Source organism: Elephas maximus, chromosome 10 (assembly GCF_024166365.1).
Source record: "Elephas maximus indicus isolate mEleMax1 chromosome 10, mEleMax1 primary haplotype, whole genome shotgun sequence".
In the NCBI taxonomy this organism is placed as follows: Eukaryota; Metazoa; Chordata; class Mammalia; order Proboscidea; family Elephantidae; genus Elephas; species Elephas maximus.
The window spans coordinates 5921912-5940084 of NC_064828.1; the positions used below are offsets into that span (position 1 = coordinate 5921912).

General features: G+C 40.7%; 2 protein-coding genes across 5 annotated transcripts in view; both read right to left on the bottom strand.

Moving 5' to 3' along the window:
* Window positions 1-18173, bottom strand: part of GALK2 (galactokinase 2) — a 276880-nt gene that overhangs the window by 81578 nt on the left and 177129 nt on the right. The window lies entirely within an intron of this gene.
* The window catches only part of LOC126083786 (basic salivary proline-rich protein 3-like), a 40783-nt gene continuing 24704 nt past the window's right edge, over window positions 2095-18173 (bottom strand). The window contains exon 2 of the mRNA XM_049897724.1: window positions 2095-3742. Within this exon, the coding sequence (XP_049753681.1) occupies window positions 2427-3083 (657 nt within the window). The 5' untranslated portion in view covers window positions 3084-3742 and the 3' untranslated portion in view covers window positions 2095-2426. The remainder of the gene's footprint in view (window positions 3743-18173) is intronic.

An 18173-nucleotide genomic window follows, 5' to 3' on the forward strand; every position in this document is an offset into this window, starting at 1 on the left:
CAACTGGACTAAAGCAAAAGCAAAGAAGTTTCCTGAATAAACTGAACACTTCAAAGACCAGCATAGCAGGGGAAGGGGCTTGGGGACCACAGTTTCAGGGGATACCTAAGTCAACTCGCATAATAAAATCTATTAAGAAAACATTCTGCATCCCACTTTGAAGAATGGCATCTGGGTTCTTAAACACTAGCAAGCGACCATCTAAGATGCATCAATGAGTCTCAACCCACCTGGATCAAAGGGAAATGAAGAACATCATGGACACTAGGTAATTACGAGCCCAAGAGACAGAAGGGGCCACATGAACCAGAGACTACATCATCCTGAGACCAAACGAACTAGATGGTGCCTGGCTACAACCAATGACTGCCCTGACAGGGAACACAACAGAGAACCCCTGAGAGAGCAGGAGAGCAGTGGGATGCAGACCCCAAATTCTCATAAGACCAGATTTAATGGTCTGACTGAGACTAGAAGGACCCCAGTGGTCATGGCCCCCAGTTCTTCTGTTGTCCCAGGACAGGAACCTTTCCTGAAGCCAAGTCTTCAGACAGGGATTGGACTAGACAATGGGTTGGAGAGGGCTGCTGGTGAGGAGTGAGCTTCTTGGATCAGGTGGACACTTGAAACTATGTTGGCATCTCCTGCCTGGAGGGGAGATGAGAAGGCAGAGGGGGTTAGAAGCTGGCGAAATGGACACGAAAAGAGAGAGTGGAGGAAGGGAGCGGGCTGTCTCATCACGGGGAGGGTAATTGGAAGTATGTAGCAAGGTGTATATAAGTTTTTGTGTGAGAGTGACTTGATTTGTAAACTTTCACTTAAGGTACAATTAAAATTAAAAAAAAAAACTATCCAACTATTTTGCACAGTAACATACATCAGGTACTAATGAACACCAAGGTGAGAGGCAAAAGTAGCACTGGCTGTGATGGTTAAGGCTATGTGTCACCTTAGCTGGGCCATGATTCTCAGTGATTTGGCAGTTATGTAATAATGTAATTTGGCAGTTACGTAATGAAGTAATTTGCAGCTATGCAATGATGTAATTTAGCAGTTATGCAATGATGTAATCCAGCAGTTATGTAATGATGTAGTTATAGTCATTTTGTGATCCATTGTGATCATCCTCCATTTTTGCAGAACTCTGATTTTCACTTAATGACTTGGTCTTTGGAACCTAACGTGGTTGATAAGTGAGGAGTGGGTGTATTCACAATAGCCAAAAGATAGAAACAACCTAAATGTCCATTAACAGATGAATGAATAAACAAAATACGGAACATACATACAATGGAACATTACTCAGCTATAAAGAGAAATGAAGGCCTGATATATGCTACAACATGGATGAATCTTAAAAACATTATGCTGAGTGAAATAAGTCAATCACAAAAGGACAAATATTGTATGATCTCACTTAAATGAAATAATAAGAATAAGCAATATACAGTGTCATGGATTGAATTATGTCCCCAAAAAATATGTGTCAACTTGGCTGGGCCGTGATTCCCAGTACTGTGTGATTGCTCACCATTTTGTCATCTAATGTTATTTTCCTATGTGTTGTAAATCCTACCTCTGTGATGTTAATGAGGTGGGATTAGTGGCAGGTATGTTAATGAGACAGGACTCAATCTACAAGATTAGATTGTGTCTCAAGTCAACCTTTTTGGAGATACAAAAGGAAGAATTGAGCAGAGAGACATGGGGACTTCATATCACCAAGAAACAAGACCCAAGGTCCCTGCACTGAGAAGCTCCTCAACCAGGGAAGATTAAGGACAAGCACCTTCCCCCAAAGCTGACAGAGAGAGAAAGCCTTCCCCTGGGGCTGGCACCCTGAATTTGGACTTCTAGGCTACTAGACTGTGAGAGAATAAATTTCTCTTTGTTAAAGCCATCCACTTAGGCGACTAAGACATACAGAGACCAAAGTTTATTAGTGGCCATCAGGGTGGTAAGGAGGGGAAAAAAAGAGTCATCGTTTAGGAAACAATGAGTTTCTGTTTATGGTGATGGGAACTTTGGCAACAATTATGGATGATGGTTACACAAGTCAATTAATGTAATTAATATCAGTAGATTTTATACCTGAAAAATCTGGAATTGGCAAATATGTTATCTATTTTTGCAACAATTTTATTAAAAGGGAGAAAAAAAGATTCTGGACTTTAGGACAACCAATTCAACAAAAGGGAATAAAGGAGTTTGAGGCAAAAAGGAGATGTGGGAGGCGGAGCCAAGATGGCGGACTAGGCAGACACTACCTCGGATCCCTCTTACAACAAAGACACGGAAAAACAAGTGAATCGATCACATACATAACAATCTAGGAAACCTGAACAACAAACACAGATTTAGAGACAGAGAACGAACTAATACGGGGAAGCAGCGATTGTTTTCAGAGCCTGAAGCCAGCGTACCAGTCAGGTACGGCACAAGCACAGAGAGCTGCTCCACCCCCCTGAACTAACCCCGGGAGGGGGACCAGCCGGTTCCGCGGGCGGCGTGGGACGCAGCCGGTAGGAGAAGTCCCCGGGAGGCAGTGACAGGTCTTGGAAAGGGGAGAGCAGCGTCCCAGCCGGGGAACCGTCCCGCCGGGATTTGGACTGGACGCAGGTACGGCATAAACACGGAGAGCTGCTCCACCCCCCTGAACTAACCCCGGGAGGGGGCCCAGCCGGTTCGGGCGGGCGGCGTGGGACGCAGCCGGTAGGAGAAGTCCCCGGGAGGCAGCGACTGGTATTGGAGCGGGGAGAACAGCGTCCCAGCCGGGACACTCGGTCACGGCACAAGCACGGGGAGCTGCTCCACCCACCTGAACTAACCCTGGGAGGGGGCCCAACCGGTTCTAGAGGGCGGCACGGCAACGCGGCTGGAGGGACGAGAAGTCCCCAGGAGGCAGTGACTGATTTTGGAGTTGAGAGTGCACCATCCCAGCAGGGGAGTCTTGACGCAGGGCGTGGGGCTGGAAGCGGAGGATCTGACCATGACTCCAGCGGGCCAGACCCCCGGGGGCAATCTCCACACAGCCAGCATACATAGGCGACGCGCCCCGCGGGAATCTCAGACATAATAGTCATTCCAAGCAAAACAAGCAACTCTGGCTATATTCTGAGGTGCTACTCTCCTATCTCTCTGTTCCCTCCCCCACCCTCCCTAGGTGGCTTCATTAACATCCGGATAGCCTGAGCCAGAGGGAGAACTCTGATAGGGATCTGACTGCATTTTTTTTTAGCGGATTTTCTGGAAAAACTAGTTTCCCAGTGATGGCTCGGAGACAACAATCCATATCAAACCACTTAAAGAAGCAGACCATGACAGCTTCTACAACCCCCCAAACAGAAGAATCAACATCTTTCCCAAATGAAGATACACTCCTGGAATTATCAGATACAGAATATAAAAAACTAATTTACAGAATGCTTCAAGACATCACAAATGAAGTAAGGCAAACCGCAGAAAAAGCCAAGGAACACACTGATAAAACTGTTGAAGAACTCAAAAAGATTATTCAAGAACATAGTAGAAAAATTAACAAGTTGCAAGAATCCATAGAGAGACAACATGTAGAAATCCAAAAGATTAACAATAAAATTACAGAATTAGACAACACAATAGGAAGTCAGAGGAGCAGACTCGAGCAATTAGAATGCAGACTGGGACATCTGGAGGACCAGGGAATCAACACCAACATACCTGAAAAAAAATCAGATAAAAGAATTTTAAAAAATGAAGAAACCTTAAGAATCACGTGGGACTCTATCAAGAAGGATAACCTGCGGGTGATTGGAGTCCCAGAACAGGGAGGGGGGACAGAAAACACAGAGAAAATAGTTGAAGAACTCCTGACGCAAAACTTCCCTGACATCATGAAAGACGAAAGGACATCTATCCAAGATGCTCATCGAACCCCATTTAAGATTGATCCAAAAAGAAAAACACCAAGACATATTATCATCAAACTCACCAAAACCAAAGATAAACAGAAAATTTTAAAAGCAGCCAGGGAGAAAAGAAAGGTTTCCTTCAAGGGAGAATCAATAAGAATAAGTTCAGACTACTCAGCAGAAACCATGCAGGCAAGAAGGGAATGGGACGACATATACAGAACACTGAAGGAGAAAAACTGCCAGCCAAGGATCATATATCCAGCAAAACTCTCTCTGAAATATGAAGGCGAAATTAAGATATTTATAGATAAACACAAGTTTAGAGAATTTGCAAAAACCAAACCAAAGCTACAAGAAATACTAAAGGATATTGGTCAGAAAACCAATAATATCAGATATCAGCACAACACAAGGTCACAAAACAGAACGTCCTGATATCAACTCAAAAAAGGAAATCACAAAAACAAATTAAGATTAATTAAAAAAAAAAAATACACATACCAGGGAATCATGGAAGTCAATAGGTAAAAGATCACAATAATCAAAAAGAGGGACTAAATACAGGAGGCATTGAACTGCCATATGGAGAGTGATACAAGGCGATATAGAACAATACAAGTTAGGTTTTTACTTAGAAAAATAGGGGTAAATAATAAGGTAACCACAAAAAGGTATAACAACTCTATAACTCAAGATAAAAGCCAAGAAAAACGTAACGACTCAACTAACATAAAGTCAAACACTATGAAAATGAGGATCGCACAATTTACTAAGAAAAACGTCTCAGCACAAAAAGTATGCGGAAAAATGAAATTGTCAACAACACACATAAAAAGGCATCAAAATGACAGCACTAAAAACTTATTTATCTATAATTACGCTGAATGTAAACGGACTAAATGCACCAATAAAGAGACAGAGAGTCACAGACTGGATAAAGAAACACGATCCACCTATATGCTGCCTACAAGAGACACACCTTAGACTTAGAGACACAAACAAACTAAAACTCAAAGGATGGAAAAAAGTATATCAAGCAAACAATAAGCAAAAAAGAAGAGGAGTAGCAATATTAATCTCTGACAAAATAGACTTCAGACTTAAATCCACCACAAAGGATAAAGAAGGACACTATATAACGATAAAAGGGACAATTGATCAGGAAGACATAACCATATTAAATATTTATGCACCCAATGACAGGGCTGCAAGATACATAAATCAAATTTTAACAGAATTGAAAAGTGAGATAGATACCTCCACAATTATAGTAGGAGACTTCAACACACCACTTTCGGAGAAGGACAGGACATCTAGTAAGAAGCTCAATAGAGACACGGAAGATCTAATTACAACAATCAACCAACTTGACCTCATTGACTTATACAGAACTCTCCACCCAACTGCTGCAAAATATACTTTTTTTTCTAGCGCACATGGAACATTCTCTAGAATAGACCACATATTAGGTCATAAAACAAACCTTTGCAGAGTCCAAAACATCGAAATATTACAAACCATCTTCTCAGACCACAAGGCAATAAATCTAGAGATCAATAACAGAAAAACTAGGGAAAAGAAATCAAATACTTGGAAAATGAACAATACCCTCCTGAAAAAAGACTCAGTTATAGAAGACATCAAGGAGGGAATAAGGAAATTCATAGAATACAACGAGAATGCAAATACTTCCTATCAAAACCTCTGGGACACAGCAAAAGCAATGCTCAGAGGCCAATTTATATCGACAAATGCACACATACAAAAAGAAGAAAGAGCCAAAATCAGAGAACTGTCCCGACAACTTGAACAAATAGAAACTGAGCAACAAAAGAATCCGTCAGGCTCCAGAAGAAAACAAATAATAAAAATTAGAGCTGAACTAAATGAATTAGAGAACAGAAAAACTGAAAGAATTAACAAAGCCAAAAGCTGGTTCTTTGAAAAAATTAACAAAATTGATAAACCATTGGCTAGACTGACTAAAGAAATACAGGAAAGGAAACAAATAACCCGAATAAGAAACGAGAAGGACCACATCACAACAGAACCAAATGAAATTAAAAGAATCATTTCAGATTATTATGAAAAATTGTACTCTAAGAAATTTGCAAACCTAGAAGAAATGGATGAATTCCTGGAAAAACACTACCTACCTAAACTAACACATTCAGAAGTTGAACAACTAAATAGACCCATAACAAAAAAAGAGATTGAAACGGTAATCAAAAAACTCCCAACAAAAAAAAGCCCTGGCCCGGACGGCTTCACTGCAGAGTTCTACCAAACTTTCAGAGAAGAGTTAACACCACTACTTCTGAAGGTATTCCAAAGCATAGAAAATGACGGAATACTACCCAGCTCATTCTATGAAGCCACCATCTCCCTGATACCAAAACCAGGTAAAGACATTACAAAAAAAGAAAATTATAGACCTATATCCCTCATGAACATAGATGCAAAAATCCTCAACAAAATTCCAGCCAATAGAATCCAACAACACATCAAAAAAATAATTCACCATGATCAAGTGGGATTTATACCAGGTATGCAAGGCTGGTTTAATATCAGAAAAACCATTAATGTAATCCATCACATAAATAAAACAAAAGACAAAAACCACATGATCTTATCAATTGATGCAGAAAAGGCATTTGACAAAGTCCAACACCCATTTATGATAAAAACTCTCACCAAAATAGGAATTGAAGGAAAATTCCTCAACATAATAAAGGGCATCTATGCAAAGCCAACAGCCAATATCACTCTAAATGGAGAGAGCCTGAAAGCATTTCCCTTGAGAACGGGAACCAGACAAGGATGCCCTTTATTACCGCTCTTATTCAACATCGTGCTGGAAGTCCTAGCCAGGGCAATTAGGCTAGACAAAGAAATAAAAGGTATCCGGATTGGCAAGGAGGAAGTAAAGTTATCACTATTTGCAGATGACATGATTATATACACAGAAAACCCTAAGGAATCCTGCAGAAAACTACTGAAACTAATAGAAGAGTTTGGCAGAGTCTCAGGTTATAAAATAAACATACAAAAATCACTTGGATTCCTCTACATCAACAAAAAGAACACCGAAGAGGAAATAACCAAATCAATACCATTCACAGTAGCCCCCAAGAGGATAAGATACTTAGGAATAAATCTTACCAAGGATGTAAAAGACCCATACAAAGAAAACTACAAAGCTCTACTACAAGAAATTCAAAAGGACATACTTAAGTGGAAAAACATACCTTGCTCATGGATAGGAAGACTTAACATAGTAAAAATGTCTATTCTACCAAAAGCCATCTATACATTTAACGCACTTCCGATCCAAATTCCAATGTCATACTTTAAGGAGATAGAGAAACAAATCACCAATTTCATATGGAAGGGAAAGAAGCCACGGATAAGCAAAGCACTACTGAAAAAGAAGAAGAAAGTGGGAGGCCTCACTCTACCTGATTTCAGAACCTATTATACACCCGCAGTAGTCAAAACAGCCTTGTACTGGTACAACAACAGGCACATAGACCAATGGAACAGAATTGAGAACCCGGACATAGATCCATCCACGTATGAGCAGCTGATATTTGACAAAGGACCAGTGTCAATTAATTGGGGAAAAGATAGCCTTTTTAACAAATGGTGCTGGCATAACTGGATATCCATTTGCAAAAAAATGAAACAGGACCCATACCTCACACCATGCACAAAAACTAACTCCAAGTGGATCAAAGACCTAAACATAAAGACTAAAACAATAAAGATCATGGAAGAAAAAATAGGGACAACCCTAGGAGCCCTAATACAAGGCATAAACAGAATACAAAACATTACCAAAAATGATGAGAAACCAGATAACTGGGAGCTCCTAAAAATCAAACACCTATGCTCATCTAAAGACTTCACCAAAAGCGTAAAAAGACCACCTACAGACTGGGAAAGAATTTTCAGCTATGACATCTCCGACCAGCGCCTCATCTCTAAAATCTACATGATTCTGTCAAAACTCAACCACAAAAAGACAAACAACCCAATCAAAAAGTGGGCAAAGGATATGAACACACATTTCACTAAAGAAGATATTCAGGCAGCCAACAGATACATGAGAAAATGCTCTCGATCATTAGCCATTAGAGAAATACAAATTAAAACTACGATGAGATTCCATCTCACACCAGCAAGGCTGGCATTAATCCAAAAAACACAAAATAATAAATGTTGGAGAGGCTGCGGAGAGATTGGAACTCTTATACACTGCTGGTGGGAATGTAAAATGGTACAACCACTTTGGAAATCTATCTGGCATTATCTTAAACAGTTAGAAATAGAACTACCATACAACTCAGAAATCCCACTCCTCGGAATATACCCTAGAGATACAAGATCCTTCACACAAACAGATATATGCACACCCATGTTTATTGCAGCTCTGTTTACAATAGCAAAAAGTTGGAAGCAACCAAGGTGTCCATCAACGGATGAATGGGTAAATAAATTGTGGTATATTCACACAATGGAATACTACGCATCGATAAAGAACAGTGACGAATCTCTGAAACATTTCATAACATGGAGGAACCTGGAAGGCATTATGCTGAGCGAAATTAGTCAGAGGCAAAAGGACAAATATTGTATAAGACCACTATTATAAGATCTTGAGAAATAGTAAACCTGAGAAGAACACATACTTTTGTGGTTACGAGGGGGGGAGGGGGGGAGGGAGGGAGGGTGGGAGAGGGTTTTTTATTGATTAATCAGTAGATAAGAACTGCTTTAGGTGAACGGAAAGACAACACTCAATACATGGAAGGTCAGCTCAATTGGACTGGACCAAAAGCAAAGAAGTTTCCAGGATAAAATGAATGCTGCAAAGGTCAGCGGAGCAAGGGCGGGGGTCTGGGGAACATGGTTTGCGGGGACTTCTAAGTCAATTGGCAAAATAATTCTATTATGAAATCATTCTGCATCCCACTTTGAAATGTGGCGTCTGGGGTCTTAAATGCTAACAAGCGGCCATCTAAGATGCATCAATTGGTCTCAACCCACCTGGAAAAAAGCAAAGGAAAATGAAGAACCTCAAGGCCACACGACAACTAAGAGCCCAAGAGACAGAAAGGGCCACATGAACCAGAGACCTACATCATCCTGAGACCAGAAGAACTAGTTGGTGCCCGACCACAATCGATGACTGCCCTGACAGGGAGCACAGCAGAGGACCCCTGAGGGAGCAGGAGATCAGTGGGATACAGACCCCAAATTCTCATAAAAAGACCAAACTTAATGGTCTGACTGAGACTAGAGGAATCCCGGCGGCCATGCTCCCCAGACCTTCTGTTGGCACAGGACAGGAACCATCCCCGAAGACAACTCATCAGACATGAAGGGGACTGGTCAGCGGGTGGGAGAGAGACGCTGATGAAGAGTGAGCTAATTATATCAGGTGGACACTTGAGATTGTGTTGGCAACTCTTGTCTGGAGGGTGGATGGGAGGATAGAGAGAGAGGGAAGCCGGCAAAATTGTCAAGAAAGGAGAGACTGAAAGGGCTGACTCAAGAGGGGGAGAGCAAGTGGGAGTAGGGAGTGAGATGTATGTAAACTTATATGTGACAGACTGATTGGATTTGTAAACGTTCACTTGAAGCTTAATAAAAGTTAATAAAAAAAAAAAAAAAAAAGGAGATGTGCCCCAACTAAAAGCATTTCTGCCTGAGGGGCGAGGGGGTTACTCTGCCATCAAAGTACGACTGTAGTGAAAAATTAAAATGCAGGTCCACCAGTTTGCTTCCCCTGTGGCCCTAGGCCTTTCCTCCTAGTACTTCTCTCCTTTCATTACCTTCCTAAATGTGAAAAGACCAAATCCTAAATGATCATGAGATCAGAAGAAACTGGAGTAAAAATAAAAAAACTCAAGTCTTGTTTAAGGAAAAACTTATATACTTCTGACAATGAGCGAATATCACAGCTGGGTCCACAGCATAAGCCAGAGGCGGTGTGACTTGAAATCACCAAAGCAGAGACCTTAACAGCACCAGGATGTAAATGGAAGCAGAGAATACCAGTCAATCTGGGTGATGTGAGGGAGACATGCGAGCCAGCTCATGCCTTCTCTGTCTTTTGTGACACTGGAAATACAACCATAAAATGTTCTCCAGGAGATAAAATCAGTCACAATGACTTGCAAAGGCACTAAATCAACACTCCAAAGCTACTTGAATTATGTAAAATCACAATAAATTTCACGAGATTAATAAGGAGCTGTCAAAACACATTAACAAAAGTGTATAGAAGTGTACTAGAAGTTAACTTCACAATAAGTTCTAAATTATTTTCAGTAGCCAATTCTATTTCGCAAACGACAAAGCCGCCTTTCTCCCTAATGTCTAAGGGTTCTGAGGCCCACCCACTCTATCGTTCCACTCCCCAAATGCCAAACATACACATACACACAGTACAGCTGGACAGCCCTAAAGCAAGAACATCAAAATTCTAACAAAGAAAGACTTCACTCTTCTTCCCACCAACGTATTTTCTTCCGCTCTGTCTTGCGCCTATGAAGCAATGTGTCCTTAAATTACTGAGAATGCCATCTGTTTTGTGTTATGACCCTGACTGATATATCCAGGTAGGGTGAAAATGTTAAGTGGCTCCCCTGACTTTTCTTTATCTCAGATATTGGCAATCCCTCTCTAACCTAACTTTCAAAATGCCTGAGTTCTTACCTGGGGCTATTTGCAAATTCTTCCCCAAATTGGCAAACCTACTAGGTAGAGGCCAGCCAAGAAGAAAACTCTTCTTGCCTAAAAAAGATTGATATGCACTTGCTTTGTTTTGCTTCAAGAACCCCAGGTACCTCCAGACCAGTCGCTTGCAGCAGGAATCATTAGCAGAAATGATTTGGCTGCATGAGAAACTTTCCCCAAATTAGTGTCCAATAAGCTAGTTTCTATTCTGACTCCTGGCCTCCGAGCAGTTAGGAGAAACCTGACATTATTCACAGGCCATCTTTTAAAGCTATTGAAGATAGTTAATGAAGCTAGTTTATCCCCTTGTGTGGTTTTTTTGAAGAAGCCTGGGAAGGAAGCAAAAGTCAAGTGGGCTCCCTTAATTAACAGCCTCCCATCTGCTGGCCAGTGAGGCTCTGGAAAGAGAAGAAATAACAGAGTTAGATTTGACAGAAATTGAGAAGGGCTGAAGATTCACGAATGCATTGCCTAGCTGAAACTGGATATTTATAAAAACAACAAATATAATAATACAAAAAGACTCAAGATGCTAATACGGTAAACTGTAACTATGTTTAGTAATTTTAATAATGATACTGTTAAAAGTAGAAAAAAATACACAGACAAGAATGTTCATCTCTTCGAGTCACTTTTAACTTGGCCTGCAGAAAGCCTAACTATTCAGAACACAAGGGCCGAGCCAAGATACCTCCTTCCAGCTATTGTCGGCGACCCTAAGTGCAAGTTAAAAGGTAGGAAAGAAACAAGCAGCCCATTCATTCATTCAACAGGCATTTAAATAGAGCCCTAAAAATTGTTTAGTTAGTGCTCAAGCAGCACATGATATTAATACTGACTTCAGGTGCACGAGTTTTTTCAAAAGAAAACGTAAAACCAATCTGTCAGACAGCTTCTGTTTGCCCCTCCATATCTGCTCTCCATCCGCCTCTCTATCCCAGAAGGCTGTCCTGTGTGAACTACAACAGTAGGCTCCTGTGCACCCAATGCTTCCCACAGGGTTCAGCCAATTCTGGACTCTGTCAGGAATGAAGTGAGGTCAGGGCCATCCTACCAAGGTCGATTTCAGGTCCACTGGTGTGAACAACTCAGCTACAACTACTCCAGGGTTACCCCTACACCCACACCTTTGTAAATCATCCCTATGAAGTAAACTGTCCTTGAAGTACTGAGAGGGCCAGCTGTTTTCTGTTAACACCTTGCCTGATATATCTAGATAAGGTGAAAATGTTACACGGCTCCCCTGACTTTTCCTTACCTCAAATACTTTCTCCCTTCTCTAACCTAATTTCAATATGCCTGGGTCCTTACCTGGGGCTATTTGCAAATTATTCCCCAAATTGGCAAACCAATTAGGTAGAGCCCAGCCAAGAAGAGAAACTCTTCATGAAATAGCTCCAAGGTAAGCCTAAAAAAAGACTGATATAGACTTGCTTTGTTTTGCAACATGGCTGATGCCCAAGCATTAACTTCAGAGTATTCTAAGGGAAAAAAGTAGGGCTCCCATAATTAAAAAAAAAAAAAAAAAAGAGGAGGAGGAGGAAGCTATTATTTCTTCTCCACAACTTTAACTCAAAAAGATGTAACTCAAAGAGATTAGTAACTTCTGTACTTTTTACTTCAAGAAAAATTGCCCAAGAACTTTGACAACCAATACCCAAAATGAGCACAGCAGATGTAACTAACCTTGATAATTCAGGCTAAAAAAATTCAAGTAAGCAATACAGGGAAAAAAAAAAAGAATTCAAGTATTACAAAGATCAGAGGAGGTGAAGCCAACATGGCGCTATAGACAGAAGCACCATGCCGTCCCTCTGCAACAAAGACCCAAAAAACTAAGTAAAACAGATACAGACATCAATCCTGGAACCCAGAGCATCAAAGAAAGGAATAAAGAACTAGATCAAACGTCAACTAGAAGAAGAAACTGATGGAAAACAGAGAATGGGCAGAGATACGGAGTGGAGGTGCCCTGCCAGCTAACATGGAACAGCGTGGCCATCTTGAAAAACATCCAGCAAGGACCCCAGACAGGAGTGCAGGAAAGCAACCTCACTGAGCTTCCAACAGGAGACAGAGCACCTGGTAACCAAAGAAACATACTTTCCCACACCACACCCTCCCAGTAAATAGAAACAAGAACTCCTCTGTCTTAGGCTGGGTTCTCTAGTGAAGCAAAACCAATAAAGCATTTATACATAGAGAAAGAGAGATTTGTGTCAAGGAAATGGCTCCTGCAGTTGTAGAGGCTGAGAAGTCTCAAGTCCGTGGTTAAAGCTGGAGGCTTCTCCTGACTTATGTAGCTGCAGGGGCTGGCAAACCCAAGGTCAACAGGTCAGACAACAGGTCTCTGGCTCACACACTGCAGAGGCTGACAAATCCCAAGAATGGCAGGTAAGCTCCTAGCTCAAGTCCCAAGGATCAGAGGTCAGATGAACAGCTGCAGGATCCAGAGTGAGCAAAAGCCTGCCAGCCTTGCCGGAAAGTCCACCTATATTAGATGCAGGCCACACCCCTAAGGAAACTTTCTTTCAACTGATTAGCTACAAACAGCAGATCCCATCATGGAAATGATCACATTACATCAGATCTCATCATGGAAGCGATTACATCATTATACAACTACCAAACTATAGCTGCCAAACCACTGAGAATCATGGCCCATCCAAGCTGACACACAACCTTAACCATCACACCCTCCATCCCAGCAGCCCCCACCACTGGGGTCCATAATACGAGCCTCCCCACCAGGCCCGCCTCGTACCGTCCCACATTGTGGCTTTCTTTTTTCTTTCTCCCTCCCACATAACCCCATATGACACCTACACCACTTCCTGTCCACCCTCAGATCTACCCCACCACCCACCCACCAGCCCACTGCATCACCATATTTTTTTTCTTTCTTTCTCTCTTTTTTTTCTCCTTCCCATCTAGCCCCATACATTACCTCCCTTCCCTTCCTGCTGGCACCTGGGTCCACCCCATCCCCACCTGCCAGCCCCAATCATGCCACCATTTTTTTGCTTTCTTTCTTCCTTTTCTTAATCCTTCCCATATAGCACCATATGCCACACACCTGCCCTCCCTGGCAGCCCCCAGTGCGCAGCCATGGCTAAAGCGCCACCCATGCACCAGCTCACCACTGCCCCGGGGTCCATTCTGCCCCCAACTGCCAGCTCCCACCTCATCACCATTTTTTTCTTTCTTTTCATTCTCCCTCCCATTTAGCCCCTATGCCACCTCCCTTCCTTTCCCAGTGCTGCCCCAGGTCCACCCCACCCCCACCCACTAACTGCCCCAGGCCTACCCCACCCCCACCCACTACCTCCCACTGTTTGTTTTCTGTTGTCGTTGCTGTTTCTTTCTTTCTTTTTCCCTCACGCCTACCCCCCCTAAACCACCTCACCTTCCTTCCCATGGGCCCCCAGGTCCACCCCACCCCCACCTGCCAGCCCTCATAGTGCCCTAGTATTTTTTTCATTCTTTCTTACTTTTCTTTCTCCTTCCCACCTATCCCCATATGCCACCTCCTCCCTTCCTCCTAGCCCAGGGTCCACTCTGCACCCACCCACCAGCTCCTGCCACACTACCCTATTTTTCTTCTTTTTCTCTCTCCCTCTTTTTTCTTTCTCCCTCCTACCTAGCTCCATATGCCACAACCCCCCTTCCCACAGGCCCCTACAATGCCACCGCAGCTAGTGTGTCCCGGCACTCAGACCTGCTGCAGCACTGGAACCATAATGCCCCTCCCCTCCAGCCACTCAATCAGCTGCTGAACAGTGAAAAGTTAGCCTGTACCGCTCCCTGTGGAACATCCTCGCCCCTCTGATGAGGGGTCATGACCTCTCCCACACTGCTGGACCAATATCAGGGGGCATATAGCACCCATCCAGTACGCCCTCAGCCACCTTGTCAAACCAGGGTCATCAAAGCAGGCTCACCCTGCCTGCCGTTGCCCTGCCCACCCACATAAGTCTGTGAGGGTGAATGTGCCACAGCCAAGCATGCAGCAAAGTACACTCAGAGCACCCAACCTGACAAGTCAAAACAAAACAGAAAAGTGGACAAAATAAACAAACATACAATCAACAAATAAAGAATATAATACTTTAAAGTCTTAGAGACAGCAGACAATATCAAAACATATTAAAAAAAAAAAAAAAGGCAAGATGGCTCCATCAAGTGATCAAAATAAAGAATCAGATAACCTTCCAGTAGAAGAAAAGGCATTGGAACTATCTGAAATGGAATTCAAAAGGCTAATATTCAGGGCTCTCCACAAGATTAGGAAAGAGAGCGAGGAAAACACAGACAAAACCAATGAAAACAGGGCCAAAATCAGGGAAAACACAGACAAACCAAGAGAAGAATTTAGAAAAACAATACAATAACAAAACTTGAAAATAAATTTAAAAAATATAAATCATACAAATAAGTTACCAACAAAATTTCAGAAATAGACAACTCAATAGAAGGTTTTAGGAACAAATTTGAAACACTGGAAAACAGAATCACTGAAATTAAAGGCAAATCCATGGACGGCACTTTGTTTAAGGAAAATCAGAGAAAAGAATGAAGGAAAATGAAGAAAACCTAAGAAATATGTGGGACACAATCAAGACCAAAAATTTGTGCATGATCAAATTTCCAGAACAGGGGAAAAAAATGGAAAATATAGAGAAAATTTTTAAGGACTTGCTGGAAAAAAAAAAAAAAACTTACCAAAATATCATGAAAGACAAAAAGCCGACCATTCAAAAAGGTTAAAAGGATCACGTATAGGATAGACCTCAAAAGAAAGTCACCAAGACATGGCATAATCACACTTGCCAAAACCAAAGCAAAGAAAGGATCCTGATAGCAGCTTGGGGAAAACAAAAAGTCACTTACAAAGGGGAAACAATAAGACTAAACTCTGATTACTAAGCAGACAAGAAGACAATGGGATAACATATATAAACCTTGAAATAAAAACACTGTCAACCAAAGGTACTATAACCTGCAAAACTCTCTCTCAAATTTGATTGTGAAATTAGGACACTTCCAGACAAAAAAAAATAGATACGGAGGGAATTCATAAAAATCAAAACAAACTTACAAGAAATATTAAAAGGAGTCATTCAGCTAGAGAACCAACAACCTGAGTCCAGGAAATAGCAGCATCATCCAGATAGAAACCTAGGTAAAGAACTCTCGATGATAAAACAAAGCTAAAAGCCTTAAAATAGGGAACCAGAGACACCAATCTGTAACTGACAGCAATGTAAAAACAATAAAAGGGGGAATAAATAGTGTAGGTACAGAACATTCAAATAGAGATGAAGTCAAGGCAATACCAAGTAATAAAAGACTGGCTTCAACTTAGGAAGATAAGGGTAAATTTCAAGGTAATCACAAAGAAAGTTAACAGCTACTCATGAAAATAAAAAAGAAGAAAAATATAAGGACTCAGTAAACACAAAATCTATAATAATGAAAGAAATGAAAAGAAAACCCACAAACAAAGAAACTCAGCACAGGAAAGTAAAAGGAACAAATAAAACATTAGCACCACAAAAAACAGCACAACAATATGACAGCAGTAAACTCACATCTGGTTTAAGATCTCAAGAATAGACCACATTTTAGGCCACAAAGCAACCTTCAGTGAAATTCAAAACGCAGAAATAATACAAAGCATTCTCTCTCATTACAATGCTGTGAAAGAGGAAAACAATAATAGGAAGAGCAAGAGAAAAAAAACAAACACATTGAAACTAAAAGCAAGGGGAAAAAACCAAATACATAAAACCTTGCTTAAGAACAACTGGGTAATAGAAGAAATCAAAGAGGAAATCAAAAATATTCCTAGAATCAAATGAGAATGAAAACACATTATATCAAAATCTTTGGGACATAATAAAGGCAGTTCTCAGAGGACAATTTATAGCAATAAATGCACACATCAAAAAAGGAATAAAATCAAAATATTATCCCTACAACTCTAACAAATAGAAAAATAACAGCAAAAGAAGCCCACAGTCACCAGAAGAAAGGAAATAATAAAGATCAGAGCAGTAATAAATGAAATAGAGAAAAGAAAAACAACAGAAAGAATCAACAAGACCATTGTTGGTTCTTTGAAAAGATCGACAAAAGGAAAACAGGAGAGGAAGCAAATAACCCAAATAGAAAATAAGATGGGATATATTACAATAGACACAACGGAAATAAAAAAGATCATAACTGAATACTATGAAAAACAGTACTCCAACAAATTTGAATAGAAGAGAAAGAAGGAATAGAAGGGAAATTCCTCAGCATAATGAAGGGCACCTATACAAAACCAACAGCCACTAGAAACTAGAAGAAATGGACAAATTTCTAGAAACACACTACCTACCTAAACAAACACAAACTGAGATAGAAAATCTCAACACACCCATAACAAGAGAAGAGAGTGAAGAGGTAATTAAAAAAAAAAAAAAAACTCTCAACAAAAAAAGGCCCTGGCCCAGAAGGCTTCACTGGAGATTTCTGCCAAGCATTCAGAGAAAAGCTCACACCAGTACTACTCAAACTATTTCAAAGCATAGAAATGGAAAGAATACTCCCGAATTCATCCTATGAAACCAAAGGCAACCCCCCCAAAAAAAATTACAGACCAATATCTCTCATGAATATAAATGCAAAAATTCTTTAAAAAATCCTAGTCAATAGAATTCAGTATCATAACAAAAAAAATAATACACCATGACCAAGTGGGATACACACCACATATGCAAAGATGGTTCAACATTAGAAAATCAATCAACATGATCCACCACATAAACAGAACAAAAGAATCACATAATCATTTCAATAGATGCAGAAAAGGTATTTCATAAAGTCCAATATCCATTCTTGATAAAAACACTTAATAAAATAGGAATAGAAGAGAAATTCCTCAACGTAATGAAGGGCACCTATACAAAACCAACAGCCAACATCATTATCAATGGAGAGAGGCTGAAAGCATTCTCCCTAAGAACAGGAAAAAGACAAGGATGCCCTTTATCACCACTTCAGTTTAACATTGTGCTGGAAGTCCTAGCGAGGGCGGTAAGGCAAGAAAAAGAAAGAAAGGGCATCCTAATTGAAAAGAAAGAAGTAAAACTATCTCTATTTGCAGATGATATGATACTATATATAGAGAACCCCAAAGATTCCATAAGAAAACTACTGCAATTAATAGAAAAATTCAGCAGAGTAGCAAGATACAAGATCAACATACAAGACTCAGTTCGACTCCCCTACACCAACAAAGCGAATTTCAAAAATCAGGAAAACAATACCATATATAATAACCCATAAAAAAAAAAAAACCCATTGCCGTCGAGTCACCATATATAATACCCCCTAAAAATATAAATAAAAAGATAAATACTTAGGAATAAATCTAACCAGAGATGTAAAAGACCTATACAAAGAAAACTACAAAACACCACTATAAGAAACCGAAAGAGACCTACATACATGGAAAAACATACCATGCTCATGGATAGGTAGACTCAACAT